Source organism: Grampus griseus (assembly GCF_964374135.1).
Source record: "Grampus griseus genome assembly, chromosome: 18".
NCBI lineage: Eukaryota > Metazoa > Chordata > Mammalia > Artiodactyla > Delphinidae > Grampus > Grampus griseus.
Genome location: NC_139012.1, coordinates 2,645,977 through 2,664,709, shown reverse-complemented (window position 1 = coordinate 2,664,709; position 18,733 = coordinate 2,645,977). Strand labels below are relative to the sequence as shown.

The window sequence follows — 18,733 nt, the reverse complement described above, 5'->3', positions numbered from 1 at the left end:
CTGTGTCCGCACGCGGTGGAGAAGGAGAGCGAGCTCTCTGGTATCTCTTCTTATAAGGACGCCAATCCTATCAGGGGCCCTTTCACCCCAGACGCCTCCCAAAGGGCCCCCTCCAGACCCCATCACATGGCGGGTTAGGGCTTTGACAGATGGGTTTAGAAAAGACAGTTCCCTTCACAGCAGTGGCGTATGGGGGGGTTGGCGGGGCGGGGTGTTCCGTAAGGAGAAGAAAGTGAGACCTTTAAGAAATTGTGAGAAGCTGCTCTTGGAAGTTATCGTGACCCTTTTTTTCCTGAAGGAGATACAAAGCCCGTCCTTGCCAAAAGCCAGTGACAGAATGAGGTCTGCGTGATTAGCCCCTTCTGGGATCTCAGAATGCCATCTGCGTGTCCATCGATTCCTCAAGGGGGATGAGATCCCCTTTGTGCAGAAAGCTTCCTTTTTACCCTTGTCCCCCTCTGGGAAGATGCCATCACATGTGCAAAACTCTCAGTGGCTTCCCTGAAATTTCTTTATTTTAAATTTAGTTCCTTTCATCTTAAATCTTAATGCCCTGTCTTTGCATTTAATTTCTAAAATGTATTAATTGGACTAATAATACTTGTAGGGCATATTATTAATATATGTTTTTTAAGGACAATTGTTTTCAGATTATAAAAGTTCATGCTGAGTAGACAAAAGCTTTAAAAAATACACTTAAGCAAAAGAAAAAAAATACCCATAGTTCCACCACTGCTTTTAGAATATTCTCTTTATAGATGTTTTACGTAATCAAACGTTCATCTGTCTACAGGTAAATTTGGATGTGTGGAATCATATGTGAATTCACACACTCATGCTTCAGTTCACATTTCAATTCGAGTTTAGATGGTCAAGTTATGTCACTGACACCGACTACTTTGAGCCCCTGATGTGGGAACAGGGAAGGTTTTCAATAGCATTTCCCTTTTCAGCCTAACTCAGGCTTAGCACCAGGAGCCCGGGGCCCTCGGCAGGTCTCAGCTGCAGGACCGTCTGCGTCCTGGAATCTGGGATTTTTCCGGGGGTCCTCGGTGGTCTCCCCTATAAAGCAAAGGGGTTCAGTTACGATCCCCAGGATTCCTTCCAAGTGGCAGGGTCTGGGGCACCAAGGCCACCTCGGAAGCTGACGTCTCCACGGCTGCCATTGGGTTCTCTGTTTCTGGGTCTGACTGAGAGCGTTACTATCCCTCCACTCATGAAAACGGACTCTGCCCGGTCAAAGACACTGACATCTGCTTGTCAACCCGGCCACAGGTGCGGACATCCACGGGGACGCCGGCTTACCAGGTCCTGCCGGGGCCAGGGGTGACCCAGGAGAGGCCAACACCCTTCCAGGCCCCGCAGGACCCCCGGGACGGAAAGGGGAGCGTGGAGTCCCAGGTGAGGCCAACACCCCAGTATCACCATCTGCACCCCCAGAACCACAGTGTCCGTGAGTCTGAGAGATGAGAGGCCGGGGGCAGGGCAGGTGCCGGCTCCTCTAGGGAGGATTTCTTGTGGCAAACCTCCCACTAGCGTTCCATCGTTTATACTCCGTCATAATCGTACTCCGCTGGGGTTAGCTATTGACCACACTCCCTTGTAGGACAGATAAGATCACACTCCATCCCCTCGGTGCCCCCACCCGGCACAGGGCCCTGGCTGTGACACGCGCACGGGAGTGTTGGATAGATGAGTGGATGAACGCACCACAGCCCCTGAGCTGTGCCTGCGCGCCAGGCCTGGGCCGTGGTGGGAGCAGCCAGGTGGTCTCAGCCGCTAAGCACGAGCCCCAGCCCCACCCCCTGCCCATCCACCAGCAAACCAGGCTCGACCTAAACTGAGAGGGAAGCGCCCCAGCAGGTGCTTTCGGCCCAGCACCTGTCTCCTGACGGCCGGGGCCCGCACCCACCCCCAGCTCAGCCCAGCATGCTGTCCACGGGTGCCGTCTGGGCAGCCGGCAGGGGTGCTGGACCAGACGGGCCCGTCACCCCTGGGCTTCCGAGACCAGGGCCTGAGCGCCCGTGCTCTGGGCAGAATTACCCCCGAAGCTAGACCCATCGACACCCAAAGGAGAAGCCAGGCCCTGAGGAGGCCGGAGACCCTGATCTCCTATGGGGGGCGGGTATCTCAAGGCCCACGGACCGCATCATCTGATTCTCCAGGGTCTGTCACCTTCCTCTCCCCTTTCATTAAGTGCAAAGTCCAGAATTCCCTGATATCCCAGCCCCACAGCACTGATCTGAAGGCAGGAGGAGGAGGAAGGCCGGCCAGCTGGGGCCTTTGTGAGTCCTGGGGGGTGGCGTGCGGTTCACACAGCCCACCCAGGGCTGAGGACCCAGGCTTAGGCCACCAGCACAGCCCAGCCAGGGCCGAGGACCCAGGCTCAGGCCACCCGCACAGCCCACCCAGGGCTGAGGACCCAGCACAGCCCAGCCAGGGCTGAGGACCCAGGCTCAGGCCAGCAGCACAGCCCACCCAGGGCTGAGGATCCAGGCTCAGGCCACCTGCACAGCCCACCCAGGGCCGAGGACCCAGCACAGCCCACCCAGGGCTGAGGACCCAGCACAGCCCAGCCAGGGGTGAGGATCCAGGCTCAGGCCACCTGCACAGCCCACCCAGGGCCGAGGACCCAGCCTCAGGCCACCCGCACAGGACCACCAGCACTGTAGCTGAGGCCTGAGGCAAGCGCGTATAACACAGTTTTCTTTGTGAAGCACATCCCAGCCTTCCTGAAACTGGACAGCACTTCAGCGTGACACTTGGGGGCCACTCTCAACAGTGAAATCACCCACAAAAAGCACAGAAGTGCAGAAAACGTGGCACGAAATAGACAGTAGGAGGATCCTTGCTGACACTCTGAGCTGGGACTCACTCTCTCCCTCCCGCGTGTCCAAGAGCGCTGCGGGTATTGACTGGGGGTCACCAGTAAATCTCAGTTGGGGAAGCAGGATGGCAAGTACAGAATCTGTGGGCAGTGAGGACGGACTCTGCCCGGGACGCTGGACATCGTCGGGATCCAGGATCCTGAACGACGGCACGGGGAGGCCTGAAATACCAGCGCCGGGCACCCTGAGCCTTCCCACGACGGGTGCTCTCTGGGCCAAAAGGGCTGCCCTGTCAGTGACGCCCTCCCCTCAGGGTAGGGCCAGGTAGCCCCATCAGCTGTCCCTTGAGCAGGTAGCATGCCGGTGAGGACAATATCCCAGCAGAGGCAGGTCCACGGGACCCTCTAGGCAGCAAGAGGGGGCTGGTGGGAGTGGGGACAGGCAGTGCGGCCCCTCTCTCCCCAGACCCGCCCTGAGAGCCTGCGCTGGGCGCCTTCCATCACTGCTTCTCCTTGTTGGCCCTGCTCCTGGACAGGTGAGGGCACAGGGAGGAAACAAGGTGAAACGCTGGGTGCTGGTACTAACCAACTTCTATTTCCCTCCTAAGGGGAACGAGGCCCGGTTGGGAGCCCAGGACTTCAGGGGTTTCCAGGCATCACCCCCCCTTCCAACATCTCTGGGTTACCAGGTGACGTAGGCGCGCCTGGGATTTTTGGCCTGGAAGGTAAGCAGGGCTCACACTGGGATACATTGGAATCTCTGGGGACAGGAGCTGGCCACGACCTGATTGCTTGAGGGATAGAACGCTTTCGTTGTCCCCTTGAGGGCATGACGCTGAGTGAAATAAGCCAGACAGAAAAGGACACATACCATCTGATAGGAGCTCCCTAAGTGACCACATTCATAGAGACAGAAAGCAGATAGTGGGGGCCAGGAGCCGGGGGAGGGGCAGTTGGTGTTCAGTGGGGACAGAGCTTCCGCTGGGAAGATGAACAAGTTCAGAGAAGGATGGTGGTGACGGCTGCACAGCAGCGTGAATGCACCTCAGGCCACGGAACTGTACACTTAAAAATGGTTAAAATGTTAACGTTTATGTTACGTGTGTTTTACCACAATACAAAGCAAAGCTGCCCAGCGTTACACACTCGCCAAAGCCAGTCCCCTGAATGGGTGACTTGCATCCGGCCTCCCGGCCGTGACTGTGCCTTCCTGCTGTGTACACTTACCTTTCTTGGGACTGATGCCAACAGGTTATCGAGGTCCCCAGGGGCCACCTGGGCCCGTGGCTCTTCCTGGAATCAAAGGAGATGAGGGGAGTCCAGGAGCCCCCGGAAACCCGGGGACCAAAGGATGGGTCGGGGACTCCGGGCCCCAGGGCCGGCCTGGTGTGTTCGGGCTCCTGGGAGAAAAAGGTAAGGGTCGGTGCCCGTGGGGGGCTCCTCTCAGGGAGGCTGGCGGCACTGGTCAGAGATGGCCAGAGCCCCCGCCCAGCCTCACGTGTCCTCAACGTCCTGCTTGTCCGGAAGGGCCCAGAGGGGAGCAAGGATTCATGGGCAACACAGGCGCCGCCGGGAGTGTGGGAGACCGAGGCCCCAAAGGACCCAAAGGAGATCGAGGACTCCCGGGTAAGTGAGTCTCAGAGGGGGCGCCCCTGACGTCATTCTGTCACAGGGATGTGGTGGTGACGGGTCGTTGGAAGGGCTCTGAGCGCCTTGCAGGCGGGCTATCACCCACCCCCCCTCTAGAGAGCGCCGTGGCTCAAAGGAAGCTCCAGAATTGGTTCAGTGGGTCAAAAACGGAATAGAGACCAGAGCAAGAGAGCAAAGTGGTCCTCACGCATCATCTGGTCTTTCTTTTCCCTTTCCAGGTGCCCCGGGTGCTGTGGGCGCCCCGGGGATTGCAGGAATCCCCCAGAGGGTTGCCATCCAGCGGGGGCCAGTGGGTCCGCAGGGAAGGAGAGGCCCTCCGGGGCCTCAGGGGGAGATGGGACCCCAGGGCCGCCCGGGAGAACCAGGTAGGAGCACTGCTGCGGGGCCACACCTCGTTTCCTGTTGCTTTGCTTTCACTTCTGTTCCCCTGCTGGGAAGCACTGGCTGGGCACCCGTGATGGAGCACCGCATTCTTCCCGGGGCTCTGACGCGTGTCTCGGTGGCTGTGCAGGTTTCCGCGGGACTCCAGGGAAGGCAGGGCCCCAGGGAAGAGGCGGCATGTCAGCTGTTCCCGGGTTCCGAGGAGACCAGGGGCCCGTGGGGCTGCAGGGGCCCATTGGCTACGAAGGTGAGTGATGGTGACAGAGGGGGCAGAGGGCAGGGAGCTTCCTCCAGGTCCCGCTGTGAGTCTGCTGAATGGACTGTGGTGTACGGGGAGGGGTCAGATGAGCCCCGAGGTGAGCAGAGATGAGGGGCTGCACCCCCTAGCCCAGAGCCTGGGGCCCCCGCTGCAGCCCGGGTCCTGGGCAAGGCCCATATACCTGCGCCCACCCGGTGTCCCCTGCACCTGGCAGAACACCTGGCACAGAGTCCCCAGGACAGGCCGGCCTCCTTCCTTCCTCTGAGACATCTGCAGGTGCCTCAGAGAAGGAAGCAGCGGACATATTTCGAGAGACAAGATTCCTAAAGTTCTTGAAGGCCGGAAACTATGAACTGAAAGTCACCGATTACATTACAGGAGCCGCTGTGAAGTCTTATGTCATCGACTTCTTAAAATTATTTGCACGTGTGCAGGGTGGGATAGGCCAGAAATAATAGCAATTCATGCAAAAAAAAAAAGTCTTGCGAGTTGGTGTAATCCACCTGCACTCGGTTTGAGCCCGAGGTGTGAGCACCGTGCTGACAGTAAAGGCGGGCTGCACGGTCAGCGCCCAGATCCAGGAAGCACACGGCGACCCACGGCCAGGAGTGTAAAATGCGGGGGATGCAACCCGAGACACGCATGGCGGGGCGGGGGCGGCGCAGCCAGGCCAGGGGCCAAGACAGTGCAGGGTGGACGGCACGTCCTCAGAAAGGCAGGGGCACCCAGGACGGCTGATTCCAGAGGTCTGAAGGGGTGTCCTGTTGGGGGCAGATCAGCCGTTCTGCAGCGTCAGGGCCAGAATCGGGCCCCCGGGTGGACATCTGGGGAGGTGGGCTTCCAGCCTTGGGAATGGCCGCTCCCCGAAGCATCAGCAGGGGGCCTGCCGCCTGGGGTAGAGGAGGTGGGCGGGGCTGGACACGGTGCTTCCGTGACCCTTCTGACTTCCTGATGCTCATTCCTGCTCAGAACGGGGCGCCCTGGGGGGACGGCTCGCGGGGGAGGCTGAGTCCCTGCCCCTTGTTCACTCCCATCATTGTGGTCCCACGTTAGGGCACGGGGATGGGGTGTGGGCCTCCTCAGGAGGCTCCTGGTCCCAAAGGGCAGAGCCACTGAGACCCCGGCCCCTGGGGAAAGGCAGAGCAGGGCTGTGAATGTTGCCACGCGTGCAGCCAGCACGCGGGCCGCGGTCCGCACGGCAGCTGCAAGGCGGCCTCTTTGTCTCGGGTCCCAGGGGAGCCAGGCCGCCCCGGGAGCCCCGGCCTGCCCGGCATGCCCGGCCGCAGCGTCAGCATCGGACACCTCCTGGTGAAGCACAGCCAGACGGAGCAGGACCCCATGTGCCCTGTGGGCATGAACAAGCTCTGGAGCGGATACAGCCTGCTGTACTTCGAGGGCCAGGAGAAGGCCCACAACCAGGATCTGGGTAGGTACCGCCCGCCAAGCTCGGCCAGCCCCGCTGGCCACAGTGAGGTCGCTGAGTCCTCGGGAGGCACCGAGATGCCCCCAACCTGGGGTCGGGAAGCGGACTCTGCCTCGTAGCCCTCAGCGGCCTCCGCGGGCTCACGCGGCCCAGCCTCTCGCTGCCCCGTGCCCTGGAGGCCACTGGCGGTTCCCCGTCATTCTTGCTTCTTGCTCCGCGGTGTGTAAGCAGTCAGGCCGGGGCCATGAGGGGCTGGGAGGCACTTAGAACCCCGCAGCGTGGATATGGGGGTGTGTGTGCTGGTATCTTTCCAAGGAAGCCTGGTTGCCAAAAGGAATTTAAAAGACCTAACAGCCCGTAGAAAACATGGCCAACACATACTAAAATTGGGGGCTTGGAGGGAGGGTGGCCATGGGTGTGGTGGGGGATCTGTTGGGCTGAACCCGATGATTTCCGCACCTTCCCGTCTAGATAAGTTGTTTTTTTTTTTTTTTTTAAGTGAGACATAGCAAACAAGAATAAGGGCCTAAAACAGCAGAGACAGGGCAAGGCCAGCACAGGGCCCGGCAGGCCTCAGGGCAGAGCAGACACCCGGCTCAGCTGGAAAGCAGTCAGTGTGAAAGGGGAAATAACTCACTCTGGCCCTAAGATGAAGTTGGTGGAGTTATTTGGGGGGCACAGTAAGCAGAGTCCATCTGGGAGGCACCTGGGTGCCATGAGCCAGGCCCCCATCTGGGATGCCATCGGTGGGTGCTGGGGGCTGGCGCTTTAAGACCCCCCGACACGGGCCTCACCGGGGTGCTGTTCGCCAAGTCGCCCCTCCCTCTGACCCAGCCTGGTCCTGAGGTGTGCGGGAACCTCGGAAGGGCACAGTGCCGGTGGAGTCAGCCCCTGAGGGATTGGAAAGCCCGAGCCCGCCCTCCACCCCGCCCCGCACACGGCTGACCCCCGCGGGGGGCCTGGAGGGGCATCCTCCCAGCATGCTCGGCCGTGACGGTCCCTCCCTGCACCGCAGGGCTGGCGGGCTCCTGCCTGGCCCGGTTCAGCACGATGCCCTTCCTGTACTGCAACCCTGGCGACATCTGCTACTACGCCAGCCGCAACGACAAGTCCTACTGGCTCTCCACCACCGCCCCGCTGCCCATGATGCCTGTGGCCGAGGAGGACATCAGGCCCTACATCAGCCGCTGCTCCGTGTGCGAGGCCCCGGCCGTTGCCATTGCCGTCCACAGCCAGGACGTCTCCATCCCCCACTGCCCGGCTGGATGGCGGAGCCTGTGGATCGGATATTCTTTCCTCATGGTACGTGGTGCTTGCCTGCTGTCTCTCAGCCCGCGGGCCCAGGTGCACACGGAGTTCCTCTCCCCAGTCACATCCTGGCCTTTGTAAGACTCATCAGGGCAGTTGTCCAGGTTGTGCACTGCACAAGGGCACCTGGCCCAGGGGAGGAGTGAGAGCTGGAACACAGCCTGCGTTTTGCTCATTGAGCCGTGTTAGGCCTGGAGCTGCCTCCACCCAGAAGGGACCCATGCATTTGCCACCAGGCCTTTGTACAGCCTTAATTAGGATAAATTTGGCTGCCATGATAGCATCTGTTACAATTTTCCTGTTTACCGTCAGAGGGAGAAAGGAAAGTCCAGTGGGGAGGGTGGGTCTTGTATTGAATTTATATTTATTATGACTGTCGTAATTCCACTATATTGACCGGATGCCCAACGTGTTAAATATTTCATAAATTATATTAATAACATTTTATATATATATACATATATATGTATATATTATACCAAGTTTGCTAATCTTATCAAAACAACAGAAAAAAAACTGGATTCTGGAAAAGGAAGGAGAAGACAAACAAGTGTTGCTTTTTAACATTTTTAAGGTATTGCTGCTGCAATAACTGAAAGCAACAGGATACTAAGTTCTGTGCTGGGACAGGCAACGGTCTGCTTTTCAGGAGCTAATCATGTCAGGGGGCTTTGGTGGATGGACAGAGCTCTGCTCCCATCGAGAAATTCAAAAATGAAAAACAAGCCTCTTCCTTGTGAAGGGAGTGATTACACTGTATCCAGAAAGGTCAGACAGCCCTTCTTTTATCAGCAATTACATCTTGAGCTGTGTCACGGGATAAGGGATAAGCCCACATGATCCTCAGTAAGTGCCTCCTTCCAGCCTGGCCCTTGACACCCCCAAGGCGGGTGACAGAGGACCATGGTCCGCTCACCCCGCTGTACAGCCACGGCAGCACTGAGGCTGCCCACACCTTCCCTTCCAAGAACACCTGCTGGCACAGACGCCGGAGAGCCAGCACACGGCTTAGTGTCCCCCTGCCTGTCTGGAGGACGGTCCCTGTCTTGTCTGCACACAAGACGCGCTTTGCTCCATCACTGCCACAGCAGCAAAGACGTCAGCCCCCACCTCGCCTCAGTGATCCTTCTCGAAGCTGGTCTGGTGGCGACTGTAAGTCTCCAGCAGGCCATCGGTTTACTTTTTCCTTTCGATTCAAATGAGGTCCTCACAGGCCGAGTGTCCAATGAGTGATTCTCTTAAGAGACATCAGCTGCTTGAGTCCCAAAGCCAGAGGCTTGTCCGCTGAGGCGAGCACATTGGAAAAGGGGTGTGTGTGTGCATGTGTGTCTGCACGCGTGTGTGTGTGTGTGCATATGCGTGGGGGGACCAGCAGGGCCTCGGCTCCTTCAGGCCAAAGCGGGGCTTGAGCTGCCCCATGAAGACACGCCTGCTTGTCTGTCGACAACACACAGCAGCTCTGCCTGGGAAGCTTCCGCATTCTGTGAGCAGAAAACTATTCAGAGGTTTTTGTTCTTTGCTGCTTCATTTGAAGAAAAGGTTAAACTGGGCTTCTGCCCAGATATCTCACAGGACAGGTTAACCTGTGCCCTGCCCACCGTGGCTGAGGTGTTCCTGTTCTAAATTCGTGGGTTCTGACACCACACTTACCACGGGGCTGGCTGGACCGAGCCAGATGACACGTTTTAGAGAGAAGCTTTGAGATCCGGGGCCCCGCCATGCCCCTTCGTCAAAGCTAAACATGTTTATGAAACCGAGAGAAAGTAGAACTTGAAAGTGGCAAAGAAAATCCCCCCAACCCTTGGCCAGGTCTCCCAGGCAGGATCATCTCAAGCAACCAGTTGCTAATTTAACAACCCTCTGATTGACAAAAAACTGATTACACTAGTATTATGTGTTCACTGTAGAAAAATCAGCAAGTAGAGCTTTTCTTAAAAAAATAATAAAATTCAAAGCACCCGTACTCCCCCTTCATAAGCGTTGGCAAAGGAGGAGAGCAGGAAGCACTTTGGTGCTTAATTTTTTTGTTTTTTCTTTTGTTTTTTTTTTTTTTTTTGGCTTTGCCGCACGGCTTGCGGGATCTTAGTTCCCTGACCAGGAATCGAACCTGGGCCTTCGGCAGTGAGAGCTCGGAGTCCTAACCACTGGACGGCCAGGGAATTCCCTGGTGCTTAATTTTAACAGACCCTCTGGTTCTGACCCACATGTTGATTTTATTTTTTTTAATTGACTTTATTGAAGCGTAGTTGACTTACCGTGTTGTGTTAATTTCCACCGTACGGCACAGTGACTCGGTTATACACACACATACATTCTCTTTCATATTCTTTCCCCTGATGGTTTATCCAGGATATTGCACAGAGCCCCCTGTGCTCTACAGCAGGACCTTGCTGTTTTATTTTTCCTTTAAAAGAAAAAGCTAACGTGTCGGCATCTCTTCCGCCCCGTCCCCCTACCCTGCACAGTACACGGCCGCGGGCGACGAAGGGGGCGGCCAGTCGCTGGTGTCACCGGGCAGCTGCCTGGAGGACTTCCGAGCCACGCCGTTCATCGAGTGCAACGGCGCCCGAGGCACCTGCCACTACTATGCCAACAAGTACAGCTTCTGGCTCACCACCATCCCCGAGCAGAGCTTCCAGGGCTCACCCTCGGCCGACACACTCAAGGCCGGCCTCATTCGCACGCACATCAGCCGCTGCCAGGTGTGCATGAAGAACCTGTGATGTCGGGGCCACCCCGCCGGACACGCTTCTCCAGGGGACACGCAGCTGGGGGGCCACTTTGGTGCTTATCCTTAACTTATTACCTCAGATGCCGACCCAAAAATTGACTTCATTTTTTTTCTTTAAAAAACAAACCAAAAGAATAATAAAATAAGGGCTACCAAAGGAATTCGGCACTAGCACTTCGACCAAATAACCCCGTGGCATCCAAGGCGCTGCCCACTCTCCCCACATCTGTAGCATCTGTAGGACACCCTGACCCCCCCCAAAATGGAAAACCGTGAACCCTCCCTCTCAGGCCATCCGTACTAGATGGTTCCACGCTCAGTGTAGCTAACTTCTTCCTGTGTATCTATGTAGTCACTGCAGTCCCAGCCGCCACTGATAACCCACTTATTGAACTCCACGGGGAGGTATAGACAGAGGAGGCCGTGCAGCCTGCGGGCTCCTGAGCTCACCCCCGCTGCTCCCACTCGGGGGGCTCCTGGGGGTGGATGCAGCCCTGCTCTCCGAGCCCCCATAGTGACGGCGCCCTCTTCTCCCAAACGCCGACATCGCGAAGGATCCTGGTCCCCTCGGGAAGGCCGACTGTGCCTTATGTTTTAAAAGCCACTGATGTCCGCACACCAGCTATCACTCTTCCCACCACCCCTTACAGACCGTTGGGTTCGGCAAAACTCACATAGAAGCGAAGACCTTCTCACCGTCTGTTGTCAGCCAGGCTGCGTGGCAGCAAACTTTGTAGGGTCGGAAGTGATGCTTCCACTGCCCCCAGGCCGTCCCTGGACATTTACCCTCCGTACTCTGTGCAGAATTGTATTCCTCTGACTACTCCATCCTCTGTAACGACCCCCAAATAAAAGTTCGTTTTGAACATTTTTATACCCCGAGTCATTGCCTGCCTCGTTTTCTCGAGTCCATAGAGCACAGACTTTGCCGCGAACCCCAAAACACTGCATCCGGGCCCAAGTGCGAGCCCTGCACCCAGCTCGGCACCGCGCAGCTGTTTTTTCCCAAGTTTCAGCAGATCGAACACAAGCCTGTGTTGGTGTCATTCGTTTCCCAGGGAACTGTGTTTGTGTTTATAACGCGTTAGTGGTTACACAAGACACCCGCACCATCACTCATGGGGATTAGCGAGATGGGTACCAGTCACTCACCAGCCCCAGCACAACATCCCAACAAAATCCCAGTGTTTCCAAGATATAGCCTCCAAGACACATTTCCGGGTTCAGTTTCTCTGGAACCTGGCTGACCTTCAGGCACCCAGCTCACAGAATTTATTTTTACCCTTTAAAATTCAATCTCATATTAAACTTTTTCTAAGTACAATTTCTACAGTTAAGGTGACAATGTTACAATAATAATTCCACATGATAATGTTACTCGAAGGAGATCAGCACCTCCCTGGCCTGCATACCCCCAGCGGCCGCCCAGGACGAGGACTCTGCTCCGGAGGGTTAAGTGGGGACGTGACTCCAGGCAGTGGAATGGGACCTGGGCAGAGCGACCCAGGAAGCAGGGCACCTCACTAAGGGGGCTGCCACTGTGGAGGGCTCAGGGTTCAATCCTGCGGGGACCCACCGAGGGAGGCCACAGAAGGACACTCAGATGGTCCCCCCCAGGCATGGGAAAGGCACATTTTCAGCCTCCAGCTCTTGCCCCCAAGGGTCAGGCTGCCTCACATGTCCGGGGCTAAGTGGGCTCCTAGCACCCCAGGTGGAGGTATCAGAGAACCAGGGAAAGCCGATGGTAGGCTACACCTGTGGATATCTGGTTTCCGTAGCAACAGCTGCAGCGGAAGAGGTGAGCCTAGAGGCTGAGGCCGGGGCCTGAAAGATGCCCAGCACGGGGAGGTGAGGGCGCAGCTGTTTTAAAGATTCTTTAAATTGTATAGTGTCTTGTAATTTTCAAAAGTTTCATATGCACGATTTCATATGGTTTAGCTGTGATGCCTCTGTGAGGTTCGCACATCAGAGGTAGGTGCCCGGCATTAAACACTGAACCTCACACCTAAAATACATACGGCGAGAAGACCAAGATCCCGATACGTAATTGTATTCCAAAATGTCGACCATCAAATATAAACCAAACACAAATACTCCATAACCCCAACACCTGTTTGTGCAACGAAGCTCATGACCCTGTGCAAGGACAGCAGGTGAAGATTCCTAGTCTGGGGCAAACAGCCAACCTTCTGAACCTTGAAAATTCAAGCTCTGCCCTTCACAGACCCTCGCATGTTGCGTGAGATTTTTCTGGTCTAGTTTCTCAGGGCTGAGAGGAACCGCCACCCCGGAAGCTAAGTGTACGTGAGTGGCTGACACTGCCCCCCCACCATTTTCCAGAGAGTGGGTGCCCTGAGGTTAGAATCACTGTCTCGCGACTGCTTCATAAGGTGGCTTTCCTCACCCCTCGCACAGACGATGCCAGGACCCATGTTAAACCAGAGGAGATGCTTCTGGAAGCATGCTGGCTGGTCGGAGGGGCACCAGGAAAGACGGAGAAAGTCCTGGAATATCGCTCCAGCTTCCCGCTGCCTAAGAGCGAGTCCGGAGGACCCCGGGGCAGCTCTCCGCTTGGGGGCCACCAGGGGAGCTGAACCGAAAGACCCTGCTCGCCACGGGGGCGTCCTGAGAATTAAATCCGTTCCTACGTGTGGAAGGGCCCCAAGAGAGCTGGCGTGTGAGTTTGGTGTCGTGTCCCAGCCTCAAGAAGAAGGGGTTGGAGACTCCCTGCCATTGGAGGGTTTTAAAGATGTTCCCATGGACAAGAGGCTGTGCAGGGGTGAGGTAGAAGCCTTCTGAAGGTAAATTCCTGACACGCACAGAAGGGGTGATATTGAGCTGCGGGAGGACCGTGAAGCGGCAGGACAAACCCAAGTGAACGGTTTGCACGGTATAAATACCGGTACCCGTGAGCCACTGGGGAGGGTGACGTGAGCGCAGAGGCGCCCATCTCGTCCATCTGCCCGAGGGACACCAGGGCTCCGATCACACCTGGACGTGGCCCTACCTACAGGCTGCCGTTCCCAGAAAGAGGCCATCGCTCTTTTCTTTATATTTTATATAAAGAAATATATTATATATATATATAAAATATATATATAGAAATATATATTTCTATATATTTTCTTTATATTTATAAATGTGGCATATTTATTTATTCCTTTGACAAGTATTTTTTCAAGAACATATTTGTTGAAGGCACACATCACTTGTCCTGAGTGGTAAGAATACCACACTGACCAAGACACGCTTAGCGCCTGCCCGTAGAAATTTTAGTGTACTGGGGGATACAGGCAATAAAAAAAAGTAATTAAAATAAAGCGCCATAGGGGAGAGGAGGAATACAGAGCAGAGATATTTGAACCAAAGAATTCCTCTTGGAGGAAGTGATTTTTCTTTTAACTTTTTATTTTATATTGGAGTATAGTTGATTAACCATGGTGTACAGCAAAGTGATCCAGTTCTACATATACATGTATCTATACATGTTTCTATTCTTTTTCAAATTCTTTTCCCATTTAGGTTGTGAGAGACTATTGAGCAGAGCTCCCTGCGTGATACGTAGGTCCTTGCTGGTTGTCTATTTTATATATAGCAGTGTGTGCATGTCAGTCCCAAACTCCCTATCCCTGCCCCCCACCCTTAAGTTCGTTCTCTAACTCTGTATGTTTCTGTTTTGTAAATACGTTCATTTGTGTCATTTCTTTTTCGATTCCGCAAATAAGCGATATCATACATCACTTATTTTTTAAAAAAGAGAAACAGCAGGTGTTAGGAACTAATTGGAGGGGGAGGGGAGAATGCTAACATGGGTAACTTTGGAAACGAGGGAGGCCTGAAGCCAAAGGCCAAGGGCCCGCCCCCCCATGGCTGTGCTCCCCCTATTGCAGCCTTGACCCACATTGTCTGCTGCAACTGAACAATTGGGGAATGGATGGGGGCGCAGGGAGCGCGTTTCCCACTGCCTGAGATGGGGTTTACAGCTGAGAAGCGGGGAGATGATGCATCAGAGTGAGAGAGGTCGGCCAGACCAGGTTCGGCTGAGCACAGACCCCTGGACATGGGCGTCAGTACCTACATGTGTACTTCCTTGCTCTCAGCTGGAGGGCTCTAAAGAAACACCCCCAGCCCCGCTGGCAACAAGCACACGCAGCCCAGATCTGGGCTTCGGACACTTTCCCCAGTGAAAGGTCCCAGGGCTCCTTGGAGCAATGGCTGATTCTAGGACGAGTGCAGGAAACACACAAGATGAGCCTGGAACACAGGTGGTGCCAGAAAGTAAGAAAGAACTCAGAAATAAACCCCAGGGGCCTCCCTGGTGGCGCGGTGGTTAAGAACCCGCCTGCCAATGCAGGGGACACGGGTTCATGCCCCGGTCCGGGAAGATCCCACATGCCGCGGAGCAGCTAAGCCCGTGCGCCACAACTACTGAGCCTGCGACCTAGAGTCCACAAGCCACAACTACTGAAGCCCGCACGCCTAGAGCGCATGCTCCACAACAAGAGAAGCCACCTCAATGAGAAGCCCGCGCACTGCAAAGGAGAGTAGCCCCCGCTTGCGGCAACTAGAGAAAGCCCGCGCGCAGCAACGAAGACCCAATGCAACCAAAAATAAATAGTAAATAAATAAATAAATTTTAAAAAATAAATAAACCCCAGAGATGGGAACGGGTCAAAGGGACACAGCAGCCAGCAGACACAGCTTCCCGTTCACGAAAGCTGGGATAACGTGATCAAGAAGGAAGCCATCCGGGGCTTCCATGGTGGCGCAGTGGTTGAGAGTCCGCCTGCTGATGCAGGGGACACGGGTTCGTGCCCCGGTCCGGGAAGATCCCACATGCCGCGGAGCAGCTGGGCCCGTGAGCCATGGTCGCTGAGCCTGCGCGTCCGGAGCCTGTGCTCCGCAACGGGAGAGGCCACGACAGTGAGAGGCCCGCGTACCGCAAAAAAAAAAAAAAAAAAGAAGGACGCCATCCTGAATTGTAACCCAAAGAATCAAATAAATGTCCGTGAGTCCATACCGATATAACGATGGAATCAATAAATGAATGGGGAGAAGAGACAAATCCTTGTAAAAACACCCAAAGTGGGTAGTTATTCTACCATAAAGGAGGGGCGTGTGCGCTGTGCCTGGCGACGTCCTTCCAGAGAGCAGAGTGTGGAAGGAGCGGAGAGGGCACCTGTGCCGCGGGGACCGTGAGCCACACACCTGGGCCATGCGATCAGGGATGAGTCACGGTAACAGCGGGCGCCCCATGAGCGTGACCCGAGGAGCGCGCTTACCTCTGTGCTCTTCCTCCCAAACCTCCACCCCAGCCTCATCAGGAGAAACACGTCAGACAAATCCCGGTCAAGGGGTGTCCTACAGAACACCTGTCCGTACCCCTCAAGGCTATCAAGGTCACCAAAACAAGGTGGTCTGAGAGGCTATTAGAGCCATGGGGACCCTAAGGAGATGTGACTAAATGTCATGTTGTGTCCTGATGGGACCCTGAACAGAGACATCAGGTGAAATTAAGGGCATCTAAACAAAGCATGGACCTCAGTTAATAATAATGTAAAGCAAGAAGAAAAGAAAGGACAGTGGACTTTTTAGGAGCTGGTGGAAATGGGTGTATCTGAGAGCAGTGCAGGCCAAAGGGTCCCGCTTCGAGAAGTGGAAAAGATCGGGCCAAGTGCTAAGGGAACGGGGAGGGGGTGTGACATGATGAGGGCAAGCGGGGCGGGGTGCGGAGGGGGGCTGGCCCTGCCTCGTTACACAAAGGCAAGAACAACCCTGGTTCCATCAGCCACAGTGGGAGCAGATTCTGCCTCCAAACATTCCAAACTCCTGCAGGGACCACCCCACCTCTTGCTCTTGGACACAAGAGCAAGTGCCCAGGGCTCGCCCCCCTCAGGTGGGCTGCGGTCATCGGCGCAGGTGCTCCTCGCGTGCAGGGCCGGCGCAGAGCTCGGAGGTGGAACACGAGTCAGCTCCATCCCCCTTCTCTCGGGAGGACAAAACCATCTCCAATCCACTGCCCACAGCAACCGGGCTCTGAGCACCGGCTCACCTCAGCCAGAGGGAGACCTCGCAGGAGATGAAGCTGCCGGACGTCCGTGGGAGAGGGTTGCGGGCACAGCAGGCAGTGCTGATTCAACCAGGAGGTCGGGTTCAGAAATGACAAAGCGCTTCTCTTAAGATACCGGCCTAGCGGCCTGTGAAAAGGGGGAACCATGGTTTCCAACACCCAGATTCCAACATAACCCCCCTCAAAACTTCCCACGCAGGACACCTCGAGGCCACCAGGAAATGCCCAGCCAGGAGCTGCTGTTGAGAAGGTTTCTGAGGACACTCGGGTGAAAGTCTGCAGCAATGGCTCCTGGGCCAGGCTCAGCAGGTTAACCCACGGCTGTCCGTGGCCTCCCAGCCACAGAGCAGCTGCATTTGAACAAAGGGAAAGAAGGAATGTTTGAGGTCCCAGCTCGAACCCACATCCAGCAGAGGATCCCCTCCTTCTCCCCTGGCTAGCTCACTAGAGCAGCTGAAGCTTCCCCAGAACTGACCTGGTTCCCTGGTCGGGAACTGGGCCCACGAGCAACCACGGCTGGAAACCCGTGAGCAGTCTCAGACCCCAGGACCAGTCTCCCTGGCGAGAGCCCAGGCTGGCACCCAAAGTCCACTTGGGACAGAGCCCAGAATGAAGCCTACCTTTTAGGGCAGCAGTGAGGGTGCAACGCCTACATGCTGTTGATGGAGAAGGTGCCGTTCTGGGCCAGCCTCCAGAACGCGGGGTCATCCAAGGGCACGAGCTGGGGGTGCTCAGAGCAGATGGGCAAGAGAATCAGACTGTTCAGGCGGAAAGGGCTGTGGGAACTCAGCCACCCCTGCCTTCAAGTACAAAGACAGAAATAATTTCCTAGGATGCTTTTTCCCCTCCACAGGCTTCAAAGACAAGTTCCTAGGTCTCCCAGATGTCTCACCAGCAAAGACACACTTTGTGGAAAAATAAATACAACTGCCACCCACTAAATGGGAAACTAAGCCACGTCAATGAAAAGTAATCAGACTGACTCGTTTTCACTTTTGAATGGGCTACAGTTGCAAAATGGAAGTTTTAGACCTCGAGATCTGCTTCAGTGACAGGACATCTCAATTGAGGCCTCCCCAGTCACACACAGGGGGCTCTGATGGTGTTTCCATCACACAGATGGGGCTCGTTTGCTTACCCAGAGGACATGCACCACCCGGGAGCAGAGGCAGGGCTAGAGGCCACAGCATCAGAGATCATGGGCTCTCTGCAGAAACACTGAACACCTCCCCCCAAAAACTACTGCTCATGAAACATTGTTCACCAGCCTCTGCCCCACTTTGCTTCCTGTCAAGGACTGAATGCTTGTGTCTCCCAACATCCATATGTTGAAGTCCTAACCCCCAGATGGGATGGTGTCTGGAGGTGGGGCCTTTGGGAGGTAATCAGGTTTGGATGAAGCCTTGAGGGTGGGGCCTCCATGATGGGATTAGTGCCCTTGTAAGGAAAGAGTCACAAGAGCTCTCTCTCCCTCTAGTACGTGAGGACACATGCAGAAAGGTGGCCATCTACAAGCCAGGAGAGTGCCCTCACCAGAAACTGAGTCGGCTGGCACCTCAATCTAGCCTCCAGCCCCCAGGACTGAGAAATAAAGGTCTGCGGTGTTTCATTACAGCTGCCAAGCTGGCTGAGACACCCCTTTCCCAACAGAGAGCCCCAAGCCTGACCTACTTGTTTTCCATTAAATTTCTAAGAAAACAAAACTGTTGTCTCACGGCTCCCCTGTCTTGGCATCTCTTAAGAACAAAGCCACACCCTACCCCCGGAAAAGAGGTTTCTTATTTAGCAACTGCCCGGGTGACCCACACAGAGGTCAGCAGAGACAGAGCTTTTAGTTTTGCTTCTATTATCGGAACTCGTGTCTTCAAGACAACTAGGCAGGTGGGCCAACCTAAATACCTGGAATTTGTAGGATTCGACGCAGCTTTTAAAGATAGAGAGACGTGCCTTAAGCTCACAGCCATCACTCGAGCACCCCCAGCAAGGAGCCCATGGGAGCACAAATAAAGTCTAAATCAAAGTTCTTCTCAAAATCCTTTTTAATAATACGTGTGGCTCACAATGCTGCAACCGATATAAAAAAC

General features: G+C 55.4%; 1 protein-coding gene across 4 annotated transcripts in view; it reads left to right on the top strand.

The window, feature by feature from the left end:
- The window catches only part of COL4A2 (collagen type IV alpha 2 chain), a 177,084-nt gene extending 165,631 nt beyond the window's left edge, over positions 1 to 11,453 (top strand). For all 4 annotated transcript variants that reach the window (XM_082675330.1, XM_082675327.1, XM_082675328.1 and 1 more), the window contains 9 exons: positions 1,276 to 1,401; positions 3,436 to 3,552; positions 4,079 to 4,240; positions 4,355 to 4,453; positions 4,696 to 4,842; positions 4,989 to 5,105; positions 6,352 to 6,543; positions 7,556 to 7,842; positions 10,314 to 11,453. In XM_082675330.1, coding sequence (XP_082531456.1) covers positions 1,276 to 1,401; positions 3,436 to 3,552; positions 4,079 to 4,240; positions 4,355 to 4,453; positions 4,696 to 4,842; positions 4,989 to 5,105; positions 6,352 to 6,543; positions 7,556 to 7,842; positions 10,314 to 10,571 — 1,505 coding nt within the window. In that variant the 3' untranslated portion in view covers positions 10,572 to 11,453. The remainder of the gene's footprint in view (positions 1 to 1,275; positions 1,402 to 3,435; positions 3,553 to 4,078; positions 4,241 to 4,354; positions 4,454 to 4,695; positions 4,843 to 4,988; positions 5,106 to 6,351; positions 6,544 to 7,555; positions 7,843 to 10,313) is intronic.
- The last annotated feature ends 7,280 nt before the right edge of the window (positions 11,454 to 18,733 follow it).